Source organism: Haematobia irritans, chromosome 1 (genome assembly GCF_050003625.1).
Source record: "Haematobia irritans isolate KBUSLIRL chromosome 1, ASM5000362v1, whole genome shotgun sequence".
NCBI classification, from domain to species: domain Eukaryota; kingdom Metazoa; phylum Arthropoda; class Insecta; order Diptera; family Muscidae; genus Haematobia; species Haematobia irritans.
Window position 1 is genome coordinate 255,639,795 of NC_134397.1, and position 22,979 is coordinate 255,662,773.

The 22,979-nt window shown below is 29.6% G+C and overlaps 1 protein-coding gene across 1 annotated transcript in view; it reads left to right on the forward strand.

The window, feature by feature from the left end:
- The window catches only part of Nha2 (Na[+]/H[+] hydrogen antiporter 2), a 328,883-nt gene extending 308,973 nt beyond the window's left edge, over positions 1 to 19,910 (forward strand). The window contains exon 11 of the mRNA XM_075290150.1: positions 18,563 to 19,910. Coding sequence (XP_075146265.1) covers positions 18,563 to 18,883 — 321 coding nt within the window. The 3' untranslated portion in view covers positions 18,884 to 19,910. The remainder of the gene's footprint in view (positions 1 to 18,562) is intronic.
- Positions 19,911 to 22,979: the final 3,069 nt, after the last annotated feature.

A 22,979-nucleotide genomic window follows, 5' to 3' on the forward strand; every position in this document is an offset into this window, starting at 1 on the left:
AAATTTTAACAAAATTTTCTCTAGAAATAAAATTTTGACAAAATTTTCTATAGAAATAAAATTTTGACAAAATTTTCTATAGAAATAAAATTTTGGTAGACTATTTTTGGCTCTAGTGGCAACCATGATTATGAACCGATATGGACCAATTTTTGTGTGATCGGGCCAATTTTGGTATGGTTGTTAGCGACCATATACTAACACCACGTTCCTAATTTGAACCGGATCGGAAGAATTTTGCTCCTCCAAGAGGCTCCGGAGGTCAAATCTGGAGAACGTTTATATGGGGGATATATATAATTATGGACCGATACCAACACCATGTTCCAAATTACAACCGGATTGGGTGAAATTTGCTTCTCTTAGAGGCTCCACAAGCCAAATCTGGGGATCGGTTTATATGGGGGCTATATATAATTATATACCGATGTGGACCAATTTTTGTATGGTTGTTAGAGACCATATACCAACACCATGTACCAAATTTCAGCCGGATCGGATGAAATTTGCTTCTCTTGTAGGCTCCGCAAGCCAAATCTGGGGATCGGTTTATATGGGGTCTATATATAATTATGGACCGATGTGGACCAATTTTTGCATGGTTGTTAGAGACCATGTACCAAATTTCAGCCGGATCGGATGAAATTTGCTTCTCTTGTAGGCTCCGCAAGCCAAATCTGGGGATCGGTTTATATGGGGTCTATATATAATTATGGACCAATGTGGACCAATTTTTGCATGGTTGTTAGAGACCATATACCAACACCATGTACCAAATTTCAGCCAGATCAGATGAAATATGCTTCTGTTAGAGGCTCCACAAGCCAAATCTGAGGGTTCCTTTATATGGGGGCTATACGTAAAAGTGGACCGATATGGCCCATTTTCAATACCATCCGACCTATATCAACAACAACTACTTGTGCCAAGCTTTAAGTCGATAGCTTGTTTCGTTCGGAGGTTAGCGTGATTTCAACAGACGGACGGACGGACATGCTTAGATCGACTCAGAATTTCACCACGACCCAGAATATATATACCTTTTGGGGTCTTAGAGCAATATTTCGATGTGTTACAAACGGAATGACAAAGTTAATATACCTCCATCCTATGATGGAGGGTATAAAAAATAAAACTAAACAATTTATTGAGTTTTGCTATCAACATCAATTAAAATTTTAATTGAATCAAATAAAAAAAAGTATATACGGCCATAAGTTCGGCCAGGCCGAATCTTATGTACCCTCCACCATGGATTGCATAGATACTTGTACTAAAGACTGTCATCCACAATCCAATTACTTGGGTTGCAGTAACACATGCCGATGGCAAAGAGTATATTAATTAGCAAATTTCAATTATTTCTATACCCTCCACCATAGGATGGGGGGTATATTAACTTTGTCATTCCGTTTGTAACACATCGTAATATTGCTCTAAGACCCCATAAGGTATATATATTATGGGTTGTGGTGAAATTCTGAGTCGATTTAAGCATGTCCGTCCGAAAGAAACAAGCTATCGACTTGAAATTTGGCACAAGTAGTTGTTATTGATGTAAGTCGGATGGTATTGAAAATGGGCCATATCGGTCCACTTTTACGTATAGCCCCCATATAAACCGACGTACAGATTTGGCTTGCAGAGCCTCTTGGAGGAGCAAAATTCATCCGATCCGGTTGAAATTTGGTACATGGTGTTTTTACATGGTCTCTCACAACCATGCAAAAATTGGTAAAATCGGTCCATAATTATATAGAGCCCCCATATAAACCGATCACAAGATTTGAGCCTTTTCAGATCCGTTTAAAATTTGGTACGTGCTGTTATTATATGGTCTCTAAAACCCATGCAAAAATTGGTCCATATCGGTCCATAATTATATATAGTCCCCATATAAACCGTTCCCCACACGGATGAAAAAGACTGTTTTTCATATGTTTGGCTATAAACGTTATATGTTTGGAACACAAATTTTTAAACACAATATTTTTGAGTGCAAGCATATAATGTTCATAAACTAGCATAACATGTTTGGGACATATATGTTAATATGTTAGAACATATTATGTTTGGTACATAAAATGTTTGTAAATATAATATGCTTGGATGCAAATATATATTAATTTAGAAATAGCCTATAAACATATATGTGTTTAGTAGCTTGGAGCGCTATTTAACAGGGAGCGATATTGAATTAAGTTGGTGGTTGTTGCTTGTTATTACAAAATTAACATTTTATTTTTCCTTGGGCAATTGATCAGCTACATCTTTGATCCTTACAAAATGTGTGGTCCGCTGTTCGAATCCCCGTCCGGAAAAAGGTAAAATTAAAATAAAAAAATCATAAAATTGAATAATTTCTTCTACAATGTTTGTACTACAGAAAAATGTGCTAAGAACTAACAAATCTCGTGGAAGTGAGAAAGATGTGAGGGAATGTACAATTAGGCAGAAACAAAATTTTGAGCATTCAGGTCGAAAACCTATATTGTTAGCACCTATATTACCTGTTTATTTTTATAATTCATTATGATTGTAAACAAAAACAATGGAAGATGAAGATGGGAAAATGGCAGCAGAGGGTATCAAACCATTGACGGCGTTCGATGCAAACGTGTCGTTTATGATTTTTGGTTCCACAAATTAAACTAATAATAAAAAGAAATTTATGTCAGGGAATGACGTAGAACAATCGGTCAAAAGTTTCTCATTATTATTTACACAAAATTTAACATCATTTGTGAGTTTTTAATGTATCGAACATCGTAAATGCAACTTTTGGTATGACGTCGCCCATTTTCCAATCTTCCTTTTCCATTGTTTTTGATTGTAAATATATAAATAAATAAATAAAATTTTGAGCACAATATTGTTTGGGAGAATTTTTTTTAAGCATATAATATTTTTGGGTGCAAAATGCTTCCAAATATGTTCACATAATAACATATTGTTTTTTGGAAGACAACATTATTGAATTTGGATGCAAAAATACAAAATGTTTGGAACTTATACTACCCAAACATATATTGTTTAGACCAATATGCTTTCAAACATATTATATATTGGAAGAGATCAAACATATAAATGTTTGGGCAATACCCAAAAATGTATATGCTTGAAGCAAAATATGTTTGGGAGTATATGTTACAGAAGCGATTTTTTGTGAGGGTGCAGATTTGATCTCTTGGAGAAGCAAAATTCATCCGATCCGGTTGAAATTTGGAACGTGGTGTTAGTATATGGCCGCTGATAACCATGCCAAAATTGGTCCATATCGGTCTATAGTTATATATAGCCGATCATCAATCACACAAAAATTGGTCCATATCGGTTCATAATCATGGTTGCAACTCGAGGTAGAAATAATCTACCAAAATTTTATTTCTATAGAAAATTTTGTCAAAACTTTATTTGTATAGAAAATTTTGTTGAAACTTTATTTCTATAGAAAATTTTGTCAACATTTTATTTCTATAGAAAATTTTGTCAAATTTTATTTCTATAAAAAATGTTGTCAAAATTTTATTTCTATAGAAAATTTTGTCAACATTTTATTTCCATAGAAAATGTTTTCCAAATTTTACTTCTATAGAAAATGTTGTAAAAATTGTATTTTGTCAATTCAGTAATGCTGGTGATATTTCTAAGGGTTTCAAAGCTTATCTAAGTGGTTTCACTGTAATGTGGAATGCCGTTCGGACTCGGCTATAAAAAGGAGGTCCCTTGTCATTGAGCTTTATATGGAATCGGGCAGCGCTCAGTGATAAGAGAGAAGTTCACCAATGTGGTATCACAATGGACTGAATAGTCTGACTGAGCCTGATACATCGGCCTGCCACCTAACCTTGACTTTTTCATGTTTTGGTAGATTTTGCAAAAATATTACTCTCTAAAACTTTTCTATAAAAAAAATCGACGAAATTTTCTATAGAAATAAAATTTTGACAACATTTTCTATAGAAATAATATATCGACAAAATTTTCTATAGAAATAAAATTTGAGACAATTTTCTATAAAAAGAAAATTTTGACTACATTTTCTATAGAAATAAAATTTGGCAAAATTTTCTATAGTAATAAAATTTTGGCAAAATTTTCAATAGAAGTAAAATTCTATAGAAATAAAATTTTGACAAAAAATTCTATAGAAATTAAACGTTTGCAAAATTTTCTATAGAAATAAAATTTTAAAGAAAAATTTCTATAGAAATAAAATGTTTGCAAAATTTTCTATGGAAATCAAATTTTAACAAAGTTTTCTATAGAAATAAAATTTGGCAAAATTTTCTATTTTAATAAAATTTTGGCAAAATTTTTTATAGAAATTAATTTGGCAAAATTTTCTATAGTAATTAAGTATTGATAAAATTTTCTATAGAAATAAAATTTTGGCAAAATTTTCTGTAGAAATAAAATTTTGGCAAAATTTTCTATAGAAATAAAATTTTGGCAAAATTTTCTATAGAAATAAAATTTTGACAAAATTTTCTATAGAAATAAAATTTTGGTATAATTTTCTATAGAAATAAAATTTTGGCAAAATTTTCTATAGAAATAAAATGTTGGTAACATTTTCTATAGAAATAAAATTTTGGCAACATTTTCTATAGGAATAAAATTTGGCAAAATTTTCTATAGTAATTAAGTTTTGACAAAATTTTCTATAGAAATAAAATGTTGGCAAAATTTTCTATAGAAATAAAATTTGGCAAAATTTTCTATAGAAGTAAAATTTTCGCAAAATTTTCTATAGGAATAAAATTTGGCAAAATTTTCTATAGTAATTAAGTTTTGACAAAATTTTCTATAGAAATAAAATGTTGGCAAAATTTTCTATAGAAATAAAATTTGGCAAAATTTTCTATAGAAGTAAAATTTTGGAAAATTTTTCTATAGAAATACAATTTTGGCAAAATTTTCGATTGAAGTAAACTTCTGGGCAAAATTTTCTATAGAAATAATATTTTGGCAAAATTTTCTATAGAAATAACATTTTGGCAAAACTTTCTATGGAAATAAAATTTTGGTATAATTTTCTATAGAAATAAAATTTTGGCAAAATTTTCTATAGAAATAAAATGTTGGTAACATTTTCTATAGAAATAAAATTTTGGCAACATTTTCTATAGAAATAAAATTTTGGCAAAATTTTCGATAGAAATACAATTTTGGCAAAATTTTCGATGGAAGTAAAATTCTGGGAAAAATTTTCTATAGAAATAAAATTTTGGCAAAATTTTTTATAGAAATAACATTTTGGCAAAATTTTCTGTACAGATACAATTTTGGCAGAATTTTCTATGGAAATAAAATTTTGGCAAAATTTTCTGTAGAAATAAAATTTTGGCAAAATTTTCTATAGAAATAAAATTTTGGCCAAATATCCTATAGGAATAAAATCTTGGCAAAATTTTCTGTAGAGGTTCGGGAGGTTCAAATGTGGTTCATTTAATGAACTGCCTGAATTTATACTGATAATTGGTTGATAGTTTCGCTGCAAGTAGAGGATGCTGATGAGGAATGTGGTAATTCCGAAAAGTGCGTCCATCCAACCATCTTGCAGTCTGTAGGGCTTTGCCCAAATAAATTTGACAAACATCCTTTTCCTCTGTTGGTAAAGCTACACTTGTAGTTTAGTCAATGGCTGTGAGTAAAACAATTTGTAGTTGTTATACCTAAAAGGTGATTTTTTAGCTAGTATATTTTTGGTAACACTGGTTTAAGCAGTTGTTGCATATTTTGTGTTAAATTAGAGTCCACTTTTTTATCGAAGAATTGTGTTCAGCAAGAATGCTAATTTTTTCTTTTGAAGTGAAGATCAGCTGGGAGCATAACAAAATCTACCAATACATCCAGAAAAAATCACAGTTTGATGGAGTTTATGGGCTGGTGGCATTATTGGACGGTACATCTTCAAATCGTTACGTAACTGTGACCACTACCGTGTGTAGTTATTCAACGGTTTTAGCCCAAAATTCAAAAGCTTGATTTGCATGACATTTTATTCCACGTTCGGGATCAATTCGCCGGTTTCCTTTAGCTCTTTCCTATAGCTCTTAAAAAAATCTTTAATATTTTTCATATTTTACTTAAAATTCTTCAAAAGATAAATTTGTTTCCTTATATCTGAAAGGAAATATCCATTAAAGCTACCATTATACTTTTATAAATGTTTTGCATCTTCAGATTCTGGGGTTCCTTTAGTCTTAATTTCATTGAAGCTACGGATAAATATAAGAAAATGCCAAAGACTCCAAAAAAAGAAAGCCTTATAGTGAAGGCAAATTCCATTCATTCATTAAGAAAAAAGTATAATGGAAATTTTCTTTATTTCCTTTGCAAGGAGGAGAAGTTTTTTTTTTTGAAGAACTATAGAGGTGAGATAAGAAATCATTTGTTGACTCCAGAAATGTGTTTTTAATGACAACTCATTGCAAAGGCATCAACAAGAAGACGCGAAGAACATCATTTCTCGCCATACAACAGACACACTCGCGCACTTTTTTATAGCCAACACACAATAGAAAATTCTTTTTCTGGCCATGGCTAAATGGAAACTGGCAGGCCATTATACTGTGTTGGTCCTCAAACACCTTTTATGGCATGCCATGCGACCATTATTTCATTTGGCAAAAGAACTTCAACAATTCGACTTCTTCTTTAGGGTTTATTCATTAAACTTTCTTGATGGCGCCCCTATACAGAGAACACAAGTTATTGGAGATCATTCAGCTTATTTGATAGAATCGACTTTTCGTAATTTGTGAGATATTATTATATTATCTCACGTAAAAATTTTCAAATAATTTCTCAACTGATTTTTTTTAATTTGAATTAGTAATATTTTTGTGTATTTTTTCTTCCTAGTAGTGGCTTTGATACTGTAGTTTTGTTGGTAACACATTGAAATTATCACCTGGTACTCAGTATACCATAATTTCCATGGTAAATTTATAAATAGATCTAACCATAAACGTTTGTCCATGGCTCCTTATGAAGCTTAGCACAAAAACTTCTTATTACAGTAAATCACCGGCATGACAAATATAGAATACCGAACATTTATAGGTATAATAATCCCCATATAAAGCGATCGCCGATCTTTTAAGGGGCTATAAAGATTTATTTTGCGCTCTAAATTGGGACAAGAGCTAGACAAACAATGTCAACTCTCATATCACATCAGCATTCGTTTTCGGCCAGGGGTGCGTATGATTTCATATCCTAACAATTGTACATGATACGCACCCGTGCACACATTTTTACCAATCGGAATACACTGTATGTTAACAAAATTCTCTATAGAAAAAATTTTAACAAAATTCTCTATAGCAATAAAATTTTGAAAAAAGTTTTTCTATAGAAATAAAATTATGAGAAAAGTTTTTCCTATAAAAATAAAATTTTGACAAAATTCTCTATAGAAATAAAATTTTCCATAGAAATAAAATATTAACAAAACTTTATACAGAAATTAAATTTTTGACAAAAATTTCTACAGAAATAAAAATTTTGACAAAAATTTCTACAGAAATAAAATTTTTTACACAAAATTTCTACAGAAATAAAATTTTTTACAAAAATTTCTACAGAAATAAAATTTTTACGAAAATTATTATAGAAATAGAATTTTAACAAAATTTTCTATAGAAATAAAATTTGGACAACATTTTCGATAGAAATATAATTTTGACAAATTTTTCTATAGATATAAAATTTTGCCAAAATTTTCTGTAGAAATAAAATTTTGACAAAGGTTTTTCTATAGAAATAAAATTTTGACAACAATTTTTAATAGCAACAGCACGTTAAAAATTTTTTTATAAAAAAAAAAAAATCTATAGAAATGAAATTTTTATTAAATATTCTTAAAAATAAAATGTTGTAAAAATATTCTTTTTTTAACAATATTTTCTATGGAAATAAGATAGAAATTAAAATAAATAGAAATAAAATTTTGAAAAAATTTTCTAACGAAATAAAATTATGACAAACTTTTCTATAGAAATAAAGTTTTGTCAGTTTGAAGGTATTGGAGTTAAAAATTTAAAAAATCTTTTTAGTACCATACAAAGTTCATGAAACATTTTACTTCTATATAAATTAAATGCAAACAAAATTCTTTACAGAAATAAAATTTTGACAATATTTTTTTCTATAAAAATAAAGTTTTGACAAAATTTTTTCTTATAAAAAAAAATTGACGAAATATTCTAGAGAAATACAATTTTTAATAAATTTCTATAGGAATAAAACTTTGAAAAAATTTCTATAGGAATAAAATCTTGACAAAATTTTTATAGAAATAAAATTTTGACAAAATTTCCTGTAGAAATATTTTGACAAAAATTTATATAGAAATAAAATTTTGATGAAAATTTCTATAGGAGTATAATATACAAAATTATCTATAGATATACAATTTTGACAAAATTATGTATAGAAATAACATTTTTCACACATATTTCTATAGAAATAATATTTGGACAAGAATTTGTATTAAAATAAAATTTTGTCAAGAATTTATATTAAAATAAAATTTTGACAAGAATTTATATTAAAATAAAATTTTGACAAAATTTTCTATCAAAACAAAATTTTGACAAAATTTTCTATACAAATAAAATTTTGACAAAATTTTCTAAAGAAGTAAAATTTTGAAGAAAATTTCTATAGAAATAAAATTTCCATAGGAATATAATTTTGACAAAATTATCTATAGAACTAAAATTTTGACAAAATTTTCTATTTTAGTAAAATTTTGAAAAAAATTTCTATCAAAACAAATTTTTGACAAAATTTTCTAAAGAAATAAAATTTTGAGGAAAATTCCTATAGAAATAAAATTTCCATAGGAATATAATATTGACACAATTATCTATAGATATAAAATTTTGACAAAATTTTCTATTGAAATATAGTTTTCTATGAAAATAAAATGTTGACAAAATTTTCTATTTAAATAAGATTTTGACTGAATTTTGACTAAATTTTGACAAAATTTTCTATACAAATAAAATTTTAACAAAATTTTCTAAAGAAATACAATTTTTAAGAAAATTTCTATAGAAATAAAATTTCCATAGGAATACACTTAGACTATTCAGTCCATTGTGATACCACATTGGTGAACTTCTCTCGAAGTGCTGCCCGATTCTATGTTAAGCTCAATGACAAGGGACCTCCTTTTTATAGCCGAGTCCGAACGGCGTTCCACATTGCAGTGAAACCACTTAGAGAAGGTTTGTAACCCTCAGAAATATCACGAGCATTACTGAGGTGGAATAATCCACCGATGAAAACTATTTGGTGTTTGGTCGAAGCAGGAATCGAACCCACGACCTTGTGTATGCAAGGCGGTCATGCTAACCATTGCACCACGGTGACTCCCAAAAAATTATCTATAGATATAAAATTTTGACAAAATTTCCAATGAAAATAAAATGTTGCCGAAATTTTCTATAGAAATAAAATTTTGACAAAATTTTCTATTCAAATAAAATGTTGACAAAATTTGCAAAAAAAAAAATAATAAAATTTTGACAAAATTTTCTATAGAAATATAGTTTTGACAACATTTTCTATAGAAGTATAGTTTTGACAAAATTTTCCATTAAAATAAAATTTTGACAACATTTTCTGTTAAAATAAAATGTTGACAAAATTTTCTGTAGAAGTAAAATGTTTACAAAATTTTTTATTGCATTAAAATGTTGAGAAATGTTTCTATAGAAACAAAATTTTAACAGTTTGAAGGAATTGGATTTTAATGGAGTTGGAAAAAAAAATTATTTTAGTACCATGCGAAGTTCATGATGGGTGCATTATTGGTAAAATTTACAAATTGTAAGAAATTCACACAACCAAAGTTTGGAAAAATGCAGAAATATTTCCACAAAAAAAAAAAAAAAACAAAAAAAAAACAGTATTTACGGCCGTAAGTTCGGCAGGCCGAAGCTTATGTACCCTCCACTATGGATTGCGTAGGTATCTTAAAACCTCCTAAGACCGTCTTCTAAATTGTATGTAAGTCCATACGTGGTATATATTAAATCAAAAAAGATCGATTAAATACGTATATAATTCAGTTTTCTATAGAAATAAAATTTTGACAAAATTTTCTATAGAAATACAACTTTTAACAAAATATTCTATAGAAATAAAATTTTCCAAAAATTTTCTATAGAAATAAAGTTTTGACAAAATTTTCTATAGAAATGAAATTTTAACAAAATTTTCTTAGAAATAAAATTTTAACAAAATTTTCTAAAGAAATAAAATTTTGGTTCATAATATAACCATGATTATGAACCGATATGGACCAATTTTTGTGTGATTGGAGATCGGCTATTTATAACTATAGACCGATATGGACCAATTTTGGAATGGTTGTTAGCGGCCATATCTAACACCGCGTTCTAAATTTGAACCTGATCGGATGAATTTTGCTCCCCCAAGAGGCTCCGGAGGTCAAATCTGGAGAACGGTTTATATGGGGGGAGCCACCGTGGTGCAATGGTTAGCATGCCCGCCTTGCATACACAAGGTCGTGGGTTCGATTCCTGCTACGACCGAACACCAAAAAGTTTTTCAGCGGTGGATTATCCCACCTCAGTAATGCTGGTGACATTTCTGAGGGTTTCAAAGCTTCTCTAAGTGGTTTCACTGCAATGTGGAACGCCGTTCGGACTCGGCTATAAAAAGGAGGTCCCTTGTCATTGAGCTTAACATGGAATCGGGCAGCACTCAGTGATAAGAGAGAAGTTCACCACTGTGGTATCACAATGGACTGAATAGTCTAAGTGAGCCTGATACATCGGGCTGCCACATAACCTAACCTAACCTATATGGGGGCTGTATATAATTATGAACCGATGTGGACCAATCTTTGCATGGTTGTTAGAGACCATATACTAACACCATGTTCCAAATTTCAATCCGATCAGATGAAATATGCTTCTCTTAGTGGCTCCGCAATCCAAATCTGGGTATCGGTTTATATGAGGGCTATATATAATTGTGAACCGATGTGGACCAATTTTTGCATGGATGTTAAAGACCATATACTAATTATGGACCGATATGGACCAATTCTAGCACGGTTGCTAGAGATCATATACTAACACCATGTTCCAATTTTCAACTGGATTGGGTGAAATTTGCTTATCTTAAAGACTCCGCAAGCCAATTTTTGCATGGTTGTTAGAGACCATATACCAACACCACGTACCAAATTTCAGCCGGATCGGATGAAATATGCTTCTGTTAGAGGCTCCGCAAGCCAAATCTGAGGGTCCGTTTACATGTTGGCTATACGTAAAAGTGGACCAATATGGCCCATTTGCAATACCATCTGAGCTACATCAATAACAACTACTTGTGCCAAGTTTCAAGTTGATAGTTTGTGTCGCTCGGAAGTTGGCGTGATTTCAACCGACGGACGGACTGACATGCTTAGATCGAATCAGAATTTCACCACGACCCAGAACATATATACTTTATGGGGTCTTTGAGCAATATTTCGATGTGTTACAAACTGAATGACAAAGTTAATATACCAACCATCCTATGGTGGAGGGTAAAAAAAAACAAATCATACAAGTCCATTTATACAAACTTATACATACATAATGCAACTGTGATTCGGATACTTCTTTTGGATATATATTATGGTATATTCAATATAAATATATGGTATATTCAATATTAAGTTTCTGGTTTTCATAGGATATTTTAGCCCTATTGGGAGGGATAATATTGTTGTTGAGGGATCCTCAGCACAAGGGAAATTGACTGCTATCGAAATATCGGCTGATTCTAAATTAAACCTTTTTTAAATTTTTTATCATAACAAATATCGTAAATTCTTTAGATGTGTCTTCTTAGGGTGCTTGTGATATGATTCTTGCCGATGTTTTATTATCATCACGTTAAGCTTTACTTCTAACATTTATGCCGTCTTAATGTGAGGAGGTGTGTGTATCCGCAGTAGTTTCATCTTCTTTTATTTTTTTATCAATTTGTTGATATTCGTTTATTCAAATAGTTTGCCGTAAGTTGATTCCAACATTCTCGTTAAGTTTTGTGAACTAGCCAAACGTTAAGTCATCCAACCATCATTTGGTTAATGGAAGTAACCAAGTCAATTTCTGTGGTCGTCGTAAAACAGTCAAATGGTTTTCAATGGCTGAATTGAAGTCTGGTAATATTGTTCTTTAATATGAGTTTCTTACTTCTTTTTTTCTTATGTATTCAAGTGATAGCTAATGCGAAGAACTTCATTATAGATGGACATTACGGACTTTTCAAAGAATTTATTTCGTTTTCTTTTTGTTAAAAATTTCCAAAGGAATTCTTCAAATTTTTAAGGTGAACTATTCGTGAATAAATTTCTATTTAATGATATTCTGTGTATGTAAAATGGCATTGAGATGTAATGGAGTATATTTTGGCATTACTTTAATGTGTATATAATGCCAAGACTAGTGGGTGAATATGATGGATGAGGAATGATTGCCGTGTAGTCTAAAAGGTTTTGCCCTAATTGATTTGAGAAAACAAGGGTTTTCCCAACTAGTTAAGCTGCTCTTTTTATATAGTCACCATGTAGTTTAATCTGAAATCAGAATTCCGGTCCCTTTTATACAGGTACCTTCCATACCTTTTGAGCAGAACTGGTCCATAACAGGTTGGCTGATAAGTCCCCGGTCTGACACATAGATGGCGTCGCTAGTATTAAATGCTTATTATTTTTATATAGTACCAACCTTCACATGATTCGTGTCAAAATTTGACGTCTGTAACATATTTAAAATTCTACCATTCTGTGGAAAGTTTGGCATTACAGTGTGTAGAATATGACTACGATATGGGGAAATCATCACAGAATTTTGTGTAAAATTTGGGTATTTTGGCCATATTAGATCAAGATGACACACACCCAGAGAAGGAATATGATCACCTCAAACATGTTTTAAGAGCAAAATGTTATTTTTGGGTGGTGACCATGTAACATGGTTTTCGCAACCATGTTATTTTCTCGAAAATCATGTATCTGATTTCGGCAAGCATGATATATTTGACCAGAAAATAACATTTTAGTGACAAACATGGCTACCATACAAAAACAACATTTTGCTCTTGAGACATGTTTGAGGTTATCATATTCCTTCTCTACGTGAACTTAAATAACATATTAAATGTATTCTCTGTGGAATCTATCGAGTCAATTGGAGGAAACTCCCATTGAAAATGGGTCTAAAATATGAAACATTCTACCATATTTCCCCTACTCTGGCGTACATATATATGGGAGCTATATCTAAATATGAACCGATTTTGACCAAATTTGACATGCATAGTTAGAATAATAATCCTGCTATCCCAACAAAAAACGTAAATGGGAGAATAATTTTGGCCTCCGTGGTCATATGGGTGTAAATCGGGCGAAAGATATATATATATATATATATATATATATATATATATATATATATATATATATATATATATATATATATATATATATATATATATATATATATATATATATATATATATATATATATATATATATATATATATATATATATATATATATATATATATATATATATATATATATATATATATATATATATATGTATATATATATATATATATATATATATATATATATATATATATATATATATATATATATATATATATATATATATATATATATATATATGAGAGCTATATCTAAATCTGAACCGATTTCAAACAAATTTGGCACGCTTAACGATACTATTAAACGTACTCCTTGTGAAAATTTTGAAGCAACTCAGGGCAAAACTCTGGCTTTTGAAGACATATAAGTGCAAATCGGACGAAAGATATATATGGGATCTATATCTAAATCTGAACTGATTTAGCCAAATTTAGCTCACTGAATGATACTCTTAAACATACTCCTTGTGCAAAATTTGAAGCAAATCAGGGTAAAACTCTGGGTTTTGCGGTCATATTAGTCGAAATCGGACGAAAGATATATATGGGAGTTATATCTAAATCTGAACAGATTTCAACCAAATTTAGCACAATTAACAATACTATTAAACGTGCTCCTTGTGCAAAATTTGAAGCAAAGCAGGACAAAACACTGGCTTTTTTTTTGCCATATAAGTTCAAATCGGACGAAAGATATATATGGGAGCTATATCTAAATCTGAACCGATTTGGCTGATATTTTGCATATCTTACGAAAGCCCCAATATATTTGGCTGTCCGAAATTTTGAGTAAATACGATGATAAATACGTCAATTATGACCAGATCGGTGATAAATATATATGACAGCAATAGATATAGCTGAACCGATTTTGTTCAAAATCAATAGCGATTGTTTTTTAGCCAATGTAAAACTCTGTGCCAAATTTGAGGACGATCGGACTTAAACTGCGAGTTGTACTTTGCACACAAAATTACACATACAGACAGACAGACAGACAGACGGACATCGCTAAATCGACTCAGAATTTAATTCTAAGACGATCTGTATACTAAACGATGGTCTCAGACTTTTCCTACTTGGCGTTTTCATACTTGGCAAATGCACAAACTTATTATACCCTGTACCACAGTAGTGGTGAAGGGTATAAAAAGGTCGATTAAATACGTATATATTCAGTTCTTGACCGGTATATATAGGGAAGAAATAATTACGAACCGACATGAGCTTTTGTGCTGTAATTATAGAGCCGGTTTTAAAATAGGGGTCGCTTTATATGGGGGCTATATACAATTATGAATACGAGTCTACCAAAAATGGAAGATATTTTACTATTTGGTACATTGGTAGAATTCTTGATGTTTTGGAAGATTTTGCAAAATATTCTTCTCCAACTATGAAATGCTTCATAAATTTTCTATAGAAATAAAATTTTGATAAAATTTTCTACAGAACTAAAATTCTGACAAAATTTTCCATAGAAATAAAATTTTGACAAAATTTTCAATTGAAATAAAATTTTGACAAATTTTTCTAAATAAATAATTTTGGACAAAATTTTGTATAGAAATTATATTTTAACAAAATTTCCTAAAGACATAAATGTTGACAGAATTTTCTATAGAAATATAAAATGTTGACAAAATTTTCTATAGCAATAAAATTTTGACAATATTTTCTATGCCAATAAAATTTTTGTATATAACATAGATCGATACGGACCAATTTTGGCATGGTTGTAATCGGCCAAACACTAGCAAAAGGTACCAAATTTCAACCAGATAATTATGAACCCATATGGACCAATTTTTGCAAGGTTGTTAGGGACCATATACTAACACCACGTACTATATTTCAACTGAATCGGATCAATTTTGCTCCTCCAAGAGACTCCGGTGATCAAATCTGGGGATCGGTTTATATGGGTGCTACATATAATTATGGACCGATATGGACCAATTTTTGCATGGTTGTTAGAGACCATATACCAACACCATGTACCAAATTTCAGCAAGATCAGATGAAATTTGCTTCTCTTTGAGACTCCGGAGGTCAAATCTGGAGAACGATTTATATTTATATAATTATGAACCGATGTGGACCAATTTTTGCATGGTTGTTAGAGACCATAAACTAACACCATGTTCCAAATTTCAACCGGATCAGATGAAATATGCTTCTCGTAGAGGCTCCGCAATCCAAATCTGGGGATCGGTTTATATGGGGGCTAAACGTAGAAGCGGACCGATATGGCCCATTTGCAATACCATCCGACCTACATCAATAACAACTACTTGTGCCAAGTTTCAAGTCGATAGCTTGTTTCATTTGGAAGTTAGCGTGATTTCAACAGACGGACGGACATCTTCGATCGACTCGGATGAAATTTGCTTCTCTTTGACGGTCCGCAAGTCAAATTTGGGGGTCCGTTTATATAGGGGCTATACGTAAAACTGAACCGATATGGCCCATTTGCAATACCATACGACCTACATCAATAATAACTTTTTTTGCGAAGTTTCAAGTCGATAGCTTCTTTCGTTCGGAAGTTAGCGTGATTTCAACAGACGGACAGACGGACGGTCATGCTTAGATCGACTCAGAATTTCACCACGACCCAGATTATATATACTTTATGGGGTCTTAGAGTAATATTTCGATGTGTTACAAACGGAATGACAAATTTAATATACCCCCCATTATATGGTGGAGGGTATAATAATTGAATTTTGCTATAAACATCAATTAAATTTTTAATGGAATTAATTTAAAACTTAATTAAAATTTACTAATCCCCAATCAATACTGTGGTGGGTACTATCATTTTCGAGATTAAAGACATTTCAATTAAAAAATTAACTGGATCAAATAAGTTCGTGATTGAATCTGAAAAAAAATCTGTGCAAATTTGGTTGAAATTGGCTCAGATTTGGATATGTGATTAGTGTGACCAAATCCTTAGTATCAATTTTGTATCAATTAATTTCACTCAATTGACTTAATGTTTCCTTTTTGATTAAAATTTAATTGTAAACATGAATTTTTAATTGAACGATTTTCCAGTTGTAATCAATATTTAAATAGATTGATTAAATATAAATAGATTGATTAAATATACCCCCCCCCACCATAGGATGGGGGGGGTATATTAGCTTTGTCATTCCGTTTGTAACACATCGAAATATTGTTCTAAGACCCCATAAAGTATATATATTCTGGGTCGTGGTGAAATTCTGAGTCGATCTGAGCATGTCCGTCCGTCCGTCCGTCCGTCTGTTGAAATCACGCTAACTTCCGAACGAAACAAGCTATCGACTTGAAACTTGGCACAAGTAGTTGTTATTGATGTAGGTCGGATGGTATTGCAAATGGGCCATATCGGTCCAATTTTACGTATAGCCCCCATATAAACGGACCCCCAAATTTGGCTTGCGAGGCCTCTAAGAGAAGCAAATTTCATCCGATCCGGCTGAAATTTGGTACATGGTGTTAGCATATGGTCTCTAACAATCATGCAAAAATTGGTCCACATCGGTCCATAATTATATATAGCCCCCATATAAACCGATCCCCCGATTTGGCTTGCGAGGCCTCTAAGAGAAGCAAGTTTCATCCGATCCGGCTGAAATTTGGTACATGGTGTTAGTATATGGTCTCTAACAACAATGCAAAAATTGGTCCACATCGGTCCATAATTATATATAGCCCCCACATAAACCGATCCCCCGATTTGGCTTGCGAGGCCTCTAAGAGAAGCAAATTTCATCCGATCCGGTACACGGAAATTTGGTTCACGGTGTTAGTATATGGTCTCTAACAACCATGCACAAATTGGTCCACATCGGTCCATAATTATATATAGCCCCCATATAAACCGATCACCAGATTTGACCTCCGGAGCCTCTTGGAAGACCAAAATTCATCTGATTCAGTTGAAATTTGGTACGTGGTGTTAATATATGGCCTCAAACTTCCATGCAAAAATTGGTCGAAATCGGTCCATAATTATATATAGCCGATCCCCAGATTTGACCTCCGGAGCCCCTTGGAAGAGCAAACTTCATCCGATTCGGTTGAAATTTGGTACGTTATGTTAGTATATGGTATCCAACCACCATGCAGGAATTGGTTCATATCAGTCCATAATTATATCTAGCACCCATATAAACCGATCCCCAGATTTGACCTCCGGTGCCTTTTGGAGTAGCAAAATCCATCCGATCTGGTTGAAATTTTGTACGTGGTGGTAGTATATGATATTTAACAACCATGCCAAAAGTGGTCCATATCAGTCCATAATCATATATAGCTCCCATATAAACCGATCCCGAGATTTGGTTTTGGAGCCTCTTGGAGGAGCAAATTTCATCCGAGTTAGTTGAAATTTGGTACATTGTGCTAGTATATGGCCGTTAACAACCATGCCTAACTAGGTGCATATCGGTCTATAGTTATATATAGCCCTCAGATTAATCGATCCCCAATCACACAAAAATTGGTCCATATCAATAATTGTATATAGCCCCCATACAAGCGACCCCCATATTTCAATTCTGGGTCCCTACGTACCGTGCAAAAGTCCATATCGATTCGTAATTATTTGTAGACTTACCTACACATACTTTTTTTGTCTAATGTATACCACGTATGGACTAACACACAATTTAGAAAACGAATTAAGACACCACAACCCAAGTAATTCGATTGACGCAATCCATGGTGGATGGTACATAAGATTCGGCCTGGCCGAACTTACGGCCGTTTATACTTGTTTTTTTTTTTTTTTTTTTTTTGTAACTCTGTCAAATATGACATCTACAGATAAATTCCTATAAGCTTTTATTTTAATTTCCTTATCAATTTTCTAATATTGTGTTTCAACGAGATGCCCAGAGGGAACGTTCTATATAATAGTTCACCCTTAAAAACTTAAAAATTCAAATCGCATTTAGTCCTTATTATGACTATACTTGTTTTCTTCTTCTCATAGATTTCAACTTCCTCTAAAGATTAATTTGTGTATTGTTCATGTTTTAATTTTTTTTGTTTCCCTTTCTTTTTATTCTAGGCAGCCCTAGGACCTATTGCTTTGGACATGGCACGTGAGCTAAACTCAGAGGCGGATATTGTCTCCTTGGCCCGGAATGTTTTAATCATATCCGTTTTAGCCATTATATTCACAGCACCGCTGGGCGCAATTCTTATGTTACGTTTAGCTCCGAAATGGCTAAAACACAGTCCAGCAATGCCGTTACCCACACTCATGCGAACAGAGTTTGATGACAATGCTGATGGTTACAATAGCGACAACAACAATGGCACACGGAGAAGTAGCAACCCCCATGATAATGATGCTGCTACAGCTACTCAGCGGGTAATGCCAATCTAAACCGCAATCAATGTCAGTTTAATAGCAAATCATAAACTTGTTACAATGTAAAGTAAAACCGGAAAAAATCTAACCAAAAAACAAAAAATCGAAACAGAGTCATGCTAAAAGCAAGGCAAAGACATATTCTAACCACCACCTACCATTAGCCTTTATTTCATTGTCTACATGTATCTCTTCTCCTATCAAGTCCATATCGAGCATTTCACTTCAATATTCATGTCTGGAGAAAATCGGTGTTTTGTTACCGCACCTTCTTCCATTAACATTTCTTCTTTCAATATCAAAATCAGAAAGACGGTTACCGCAGACGAACACAAAAAAAGACTCAAGCCTCCAATGAGAATGACAATGATGCGGATGCACAGTGGTAGAAAAACAATTTTGGATCTGTTTATATGGGCGATATATGGGCACATAGATCTATGTTCAAACTTGAACTGCCTTAAGATAAAAAAGACCCTCTGCTAAATTTCATCATGATAGTTTCGTTAGTGAATGCAATAGCGGGATTAACATACAATGGACAGACACTATACAAATTTTGTCAAAATTGTATTGTACAAAATTTTATTTTATATTTTGTAAAATTTTATTTCTGTTGAAAATTTTGTCAAAGTATTATTTCTGTAGAAATTTTTGTCAAAATTATATTTCTATAGAAAATTTTGTCAACATTTTATTTCTAAAGAAAAAATTGGCAAAATTTTATTTCTTATATTTGCTTAGTTAAGCTCCAGGTCATGTGAATAAAAACATATGTTGTTGTTTTTGTGAGTTGTAATTTTTATTTAGAAATATCCAATATAATATTTCGAGACATCTCCGATGCTCGTCCTCAGGGAAATTTATTTGGAATTAAAAACCAATTAACTTGTTTACAAGAGAGTACATTTACAACTTGTAAATATTTACAACTTGGATATTTTTATATAAAAATTACAACTCACAAAAACAACTATATCTGTTTTTATTGACATGACCTCGAGTTGAACTAAACAAATATAATTAACAATTTAAAGATCAATTATCAAACAACAAAATTTTATTTCTATAGAAAATTTTGTCCAAATTTTATTTCTATCGAAAATTTTGTCCAAATTTTATTTCTATCGAAAATTTTGTCCAAATTTCATTTTACAGAAAAGTTTGCCAAAATTTTATTTCTATAGAAAATTTTGTCAAAATTGTATTTATGTTGAAAATTTTCACAAAATTTTATTTTTATATAAAATTTTGCCAACATTTATTTCTATATAAAATTTTGTCAAAATTTTATTTCTACAGAAATTGTTATCGAAATTTTATTTCTATAGAAAAATTTGTAAAAATTTTATTTCTATAGAAAATTTTGTCAAAATTTTATTTCTAGAGAAAATTTTGTCAAAATTGTATTTCTGTAGAAAATTTTGACAACATTTTATTTTCTCAAAATTTGTTTCTACAGAAAATTTTGCAAAAATTTCATTTCTATAGAAAGTGTTGTCGAAATTGTATTTCTATAAAAATTTTTGAAAAAAATGTATATCTATAGAAAATGTTCTCAAACTTTTATTCCTATAGAAATTTCATCAAAATTTTATTTCTATAGAAAATTTTGTAAAAATGTTATTTCTATAGAAAATTTTGTCAAAATTTTAGTTTTACACAAAATGTTGTCAAAATTTTATATCTATAGAAAATTTTCTCAAAATTTGTTTCTATAGAATATTTTGTCAAAATTTTATTTCTATAGAAATTGTTGCCGAAATTTTATTTTTATACAAAGATTTGTAAAAATTTTATTTCTATAGAAAATTTTGTCAAAATTTTATTTCTAGAGAAAATTTTGTCAAAATTGTATTTCTGTAGAAAATTTTGACAAAATTTTATTTTCTCAAAATTTGTTTCTACAGAAATTATTTCTATATAAAATTTTGTCAACATTTTATATTTATAGAAAATGTTGTCAAAATTTGATTTATATTGAAAATGTTGTCAAAATTTTATTTCTAGAGAAAATTTTGTCAAAACTTTATTTCAGTTGAAGGTAGTAAAAATTTCATTTCTATAGAAAATGTTCTCAAAATTTGTTTCTACAGAAAATTTTGTCAAAATTTTATTTCTATAGAAATTGTTGTCGAAATTTTATTACTATAGAAAATTTTGTCAAAATTGTATTTCCATAGAAAATTTTGTCAAAATTTTAGTTTTACACAAAATGTTGTCAAAATTTTATTTTGATACAAAATTTTGTCCAAATTTTATTTCTATAGAAAATTGGGTTAAAAATTTTATTTCAATAAAAAAATTTTGTCAACATTTTATTTCTAGGGAAAATTTTGTCAAAATTTTATTTCTATAGAAAATTTAGTCAACATTTTTTTGTGGAAAATTTTGTCAAAATTTTATTTCTATAGAAAATTTTGTCAAATTATATTTATGTAGAAAATGTTGACAAACTTTTATTTCTATAGAAAATTTTGTCAAAATGTTATTTCTATAGAAAATTTTGTCAAAATTTTATTTTCATAGAAACTTTTGTCAAAATTTTAGTTTTACACAAAATGTTGCCAAAATTTTAAATTTTATACAAAATTTTGTCCAAATTTTATTTCTATAGAAAATTTTATCAACATTTTTTTTATGGAAAATTTTGTAAACATTTTATTTCTATAGAAAATTTTGTCAAAATTGTATTTATGTTGAAAATTTTCACAAAAATTTATTTTTATAGAAAATTTTGTCAAAATTTATTTCTATATAAAATTTTGTCAAAATTTTATTTCTATAGAAATTGTTATCGAAATGGTAGAAAAATTTTTAAAAATTTTATTTCTATAGAAAATTTTGTCAAAATTTTATTTCTAGAGAAAATTTTGTCAAAATTGTATTTCTGTAGAAAATTTTGACAACATTTTATTTTCTCAAAATTTGTTTCTACAGAAAATTTTGTAAAAATTTCATTTCTATAGAAAGTGTTGTCGAGATTGTATTTCTATAAAAATTTTTGACAAAATTTTATATCTATAGAAAATGTTCTCAAACTTTTATTTCTATAGAAAATTTTGTCAAAATTTTATTTCTATAGAAAATTTTGTCAAAATGTTATTTCTATAGAAAATTTTGTCAAAATTTTAGTTTTACACAAAATGTTGTCAAAATTTTATTTCTATAGAAAATTTTCTCAAAATTAGTTTCTATAGAATATTTTGTCAAAATTTTATTTCTATAGAAAATTTTGACAACATTTTATTTTCTCAAAATATGTTTCTACAGAAATTATTTCTATAGAAATTGTTGTCGAAATTTTATTTCTATAAAAAATTTTGTCAAAATTTTATATCTATAGAAAATGTTGTCAAACTTTTATTTCTTAGAAAATGTTGTCAAAATTTTATTTCTATAGAAAATTTTGTCAAAATGTTATTTCTATAGAAAATTTTGTCAAAATTGTATTTCCATAGAAACCTTTGTCACAATTTTAGTTTGACAAAAAAGGTTGTCAAAATTTTATTTTTATAGAAAATTTTGTTCAAATTTTATTTCTAGAGAAAATTAAGTCAACATTTTTTTTATTTTATTTCTAAAGACAATTTTGTCAAAATTGTATTTATGTAGAAAATTTTAACAAAATTTTATATTTATAGAAAATTTTGTCAAAATTTTATTTCTATAGAAAATTTTCTCAAAATTTGTTTCTATAGAATATTTTGTCAAAATTTTATTTCTATAGCAATTGTTTCCGAAAATTTGATTTATATTGAAAATTTTGTCAAAATTTTATTTCTACGAAAAACCTTGTCAAAATTTTATTTCTATAGAAAATTTTGTCAAAATTTTATTTCTATAGAAAATTGTATCAAGAATTTTATCTCTATAGAAAACTTTCTCCAAATTTGTTTCAATAGAAAATTTTGTCAAAATTTTATTTCTATAGATATTGTTGTCGAAATTTTATTTCTATAAAAAGTTTTAACATAATTTTATATCTATAGAAATTGTTGTCAAACTTTTATTTCTATAGAAAGTTTTGTCAAAATTTTATTCCTATAAAAAATTTTATTTCTATGGAAAATTTGTCAAAATTTTATTTTTGTAGAAAAATTTTCCAAAA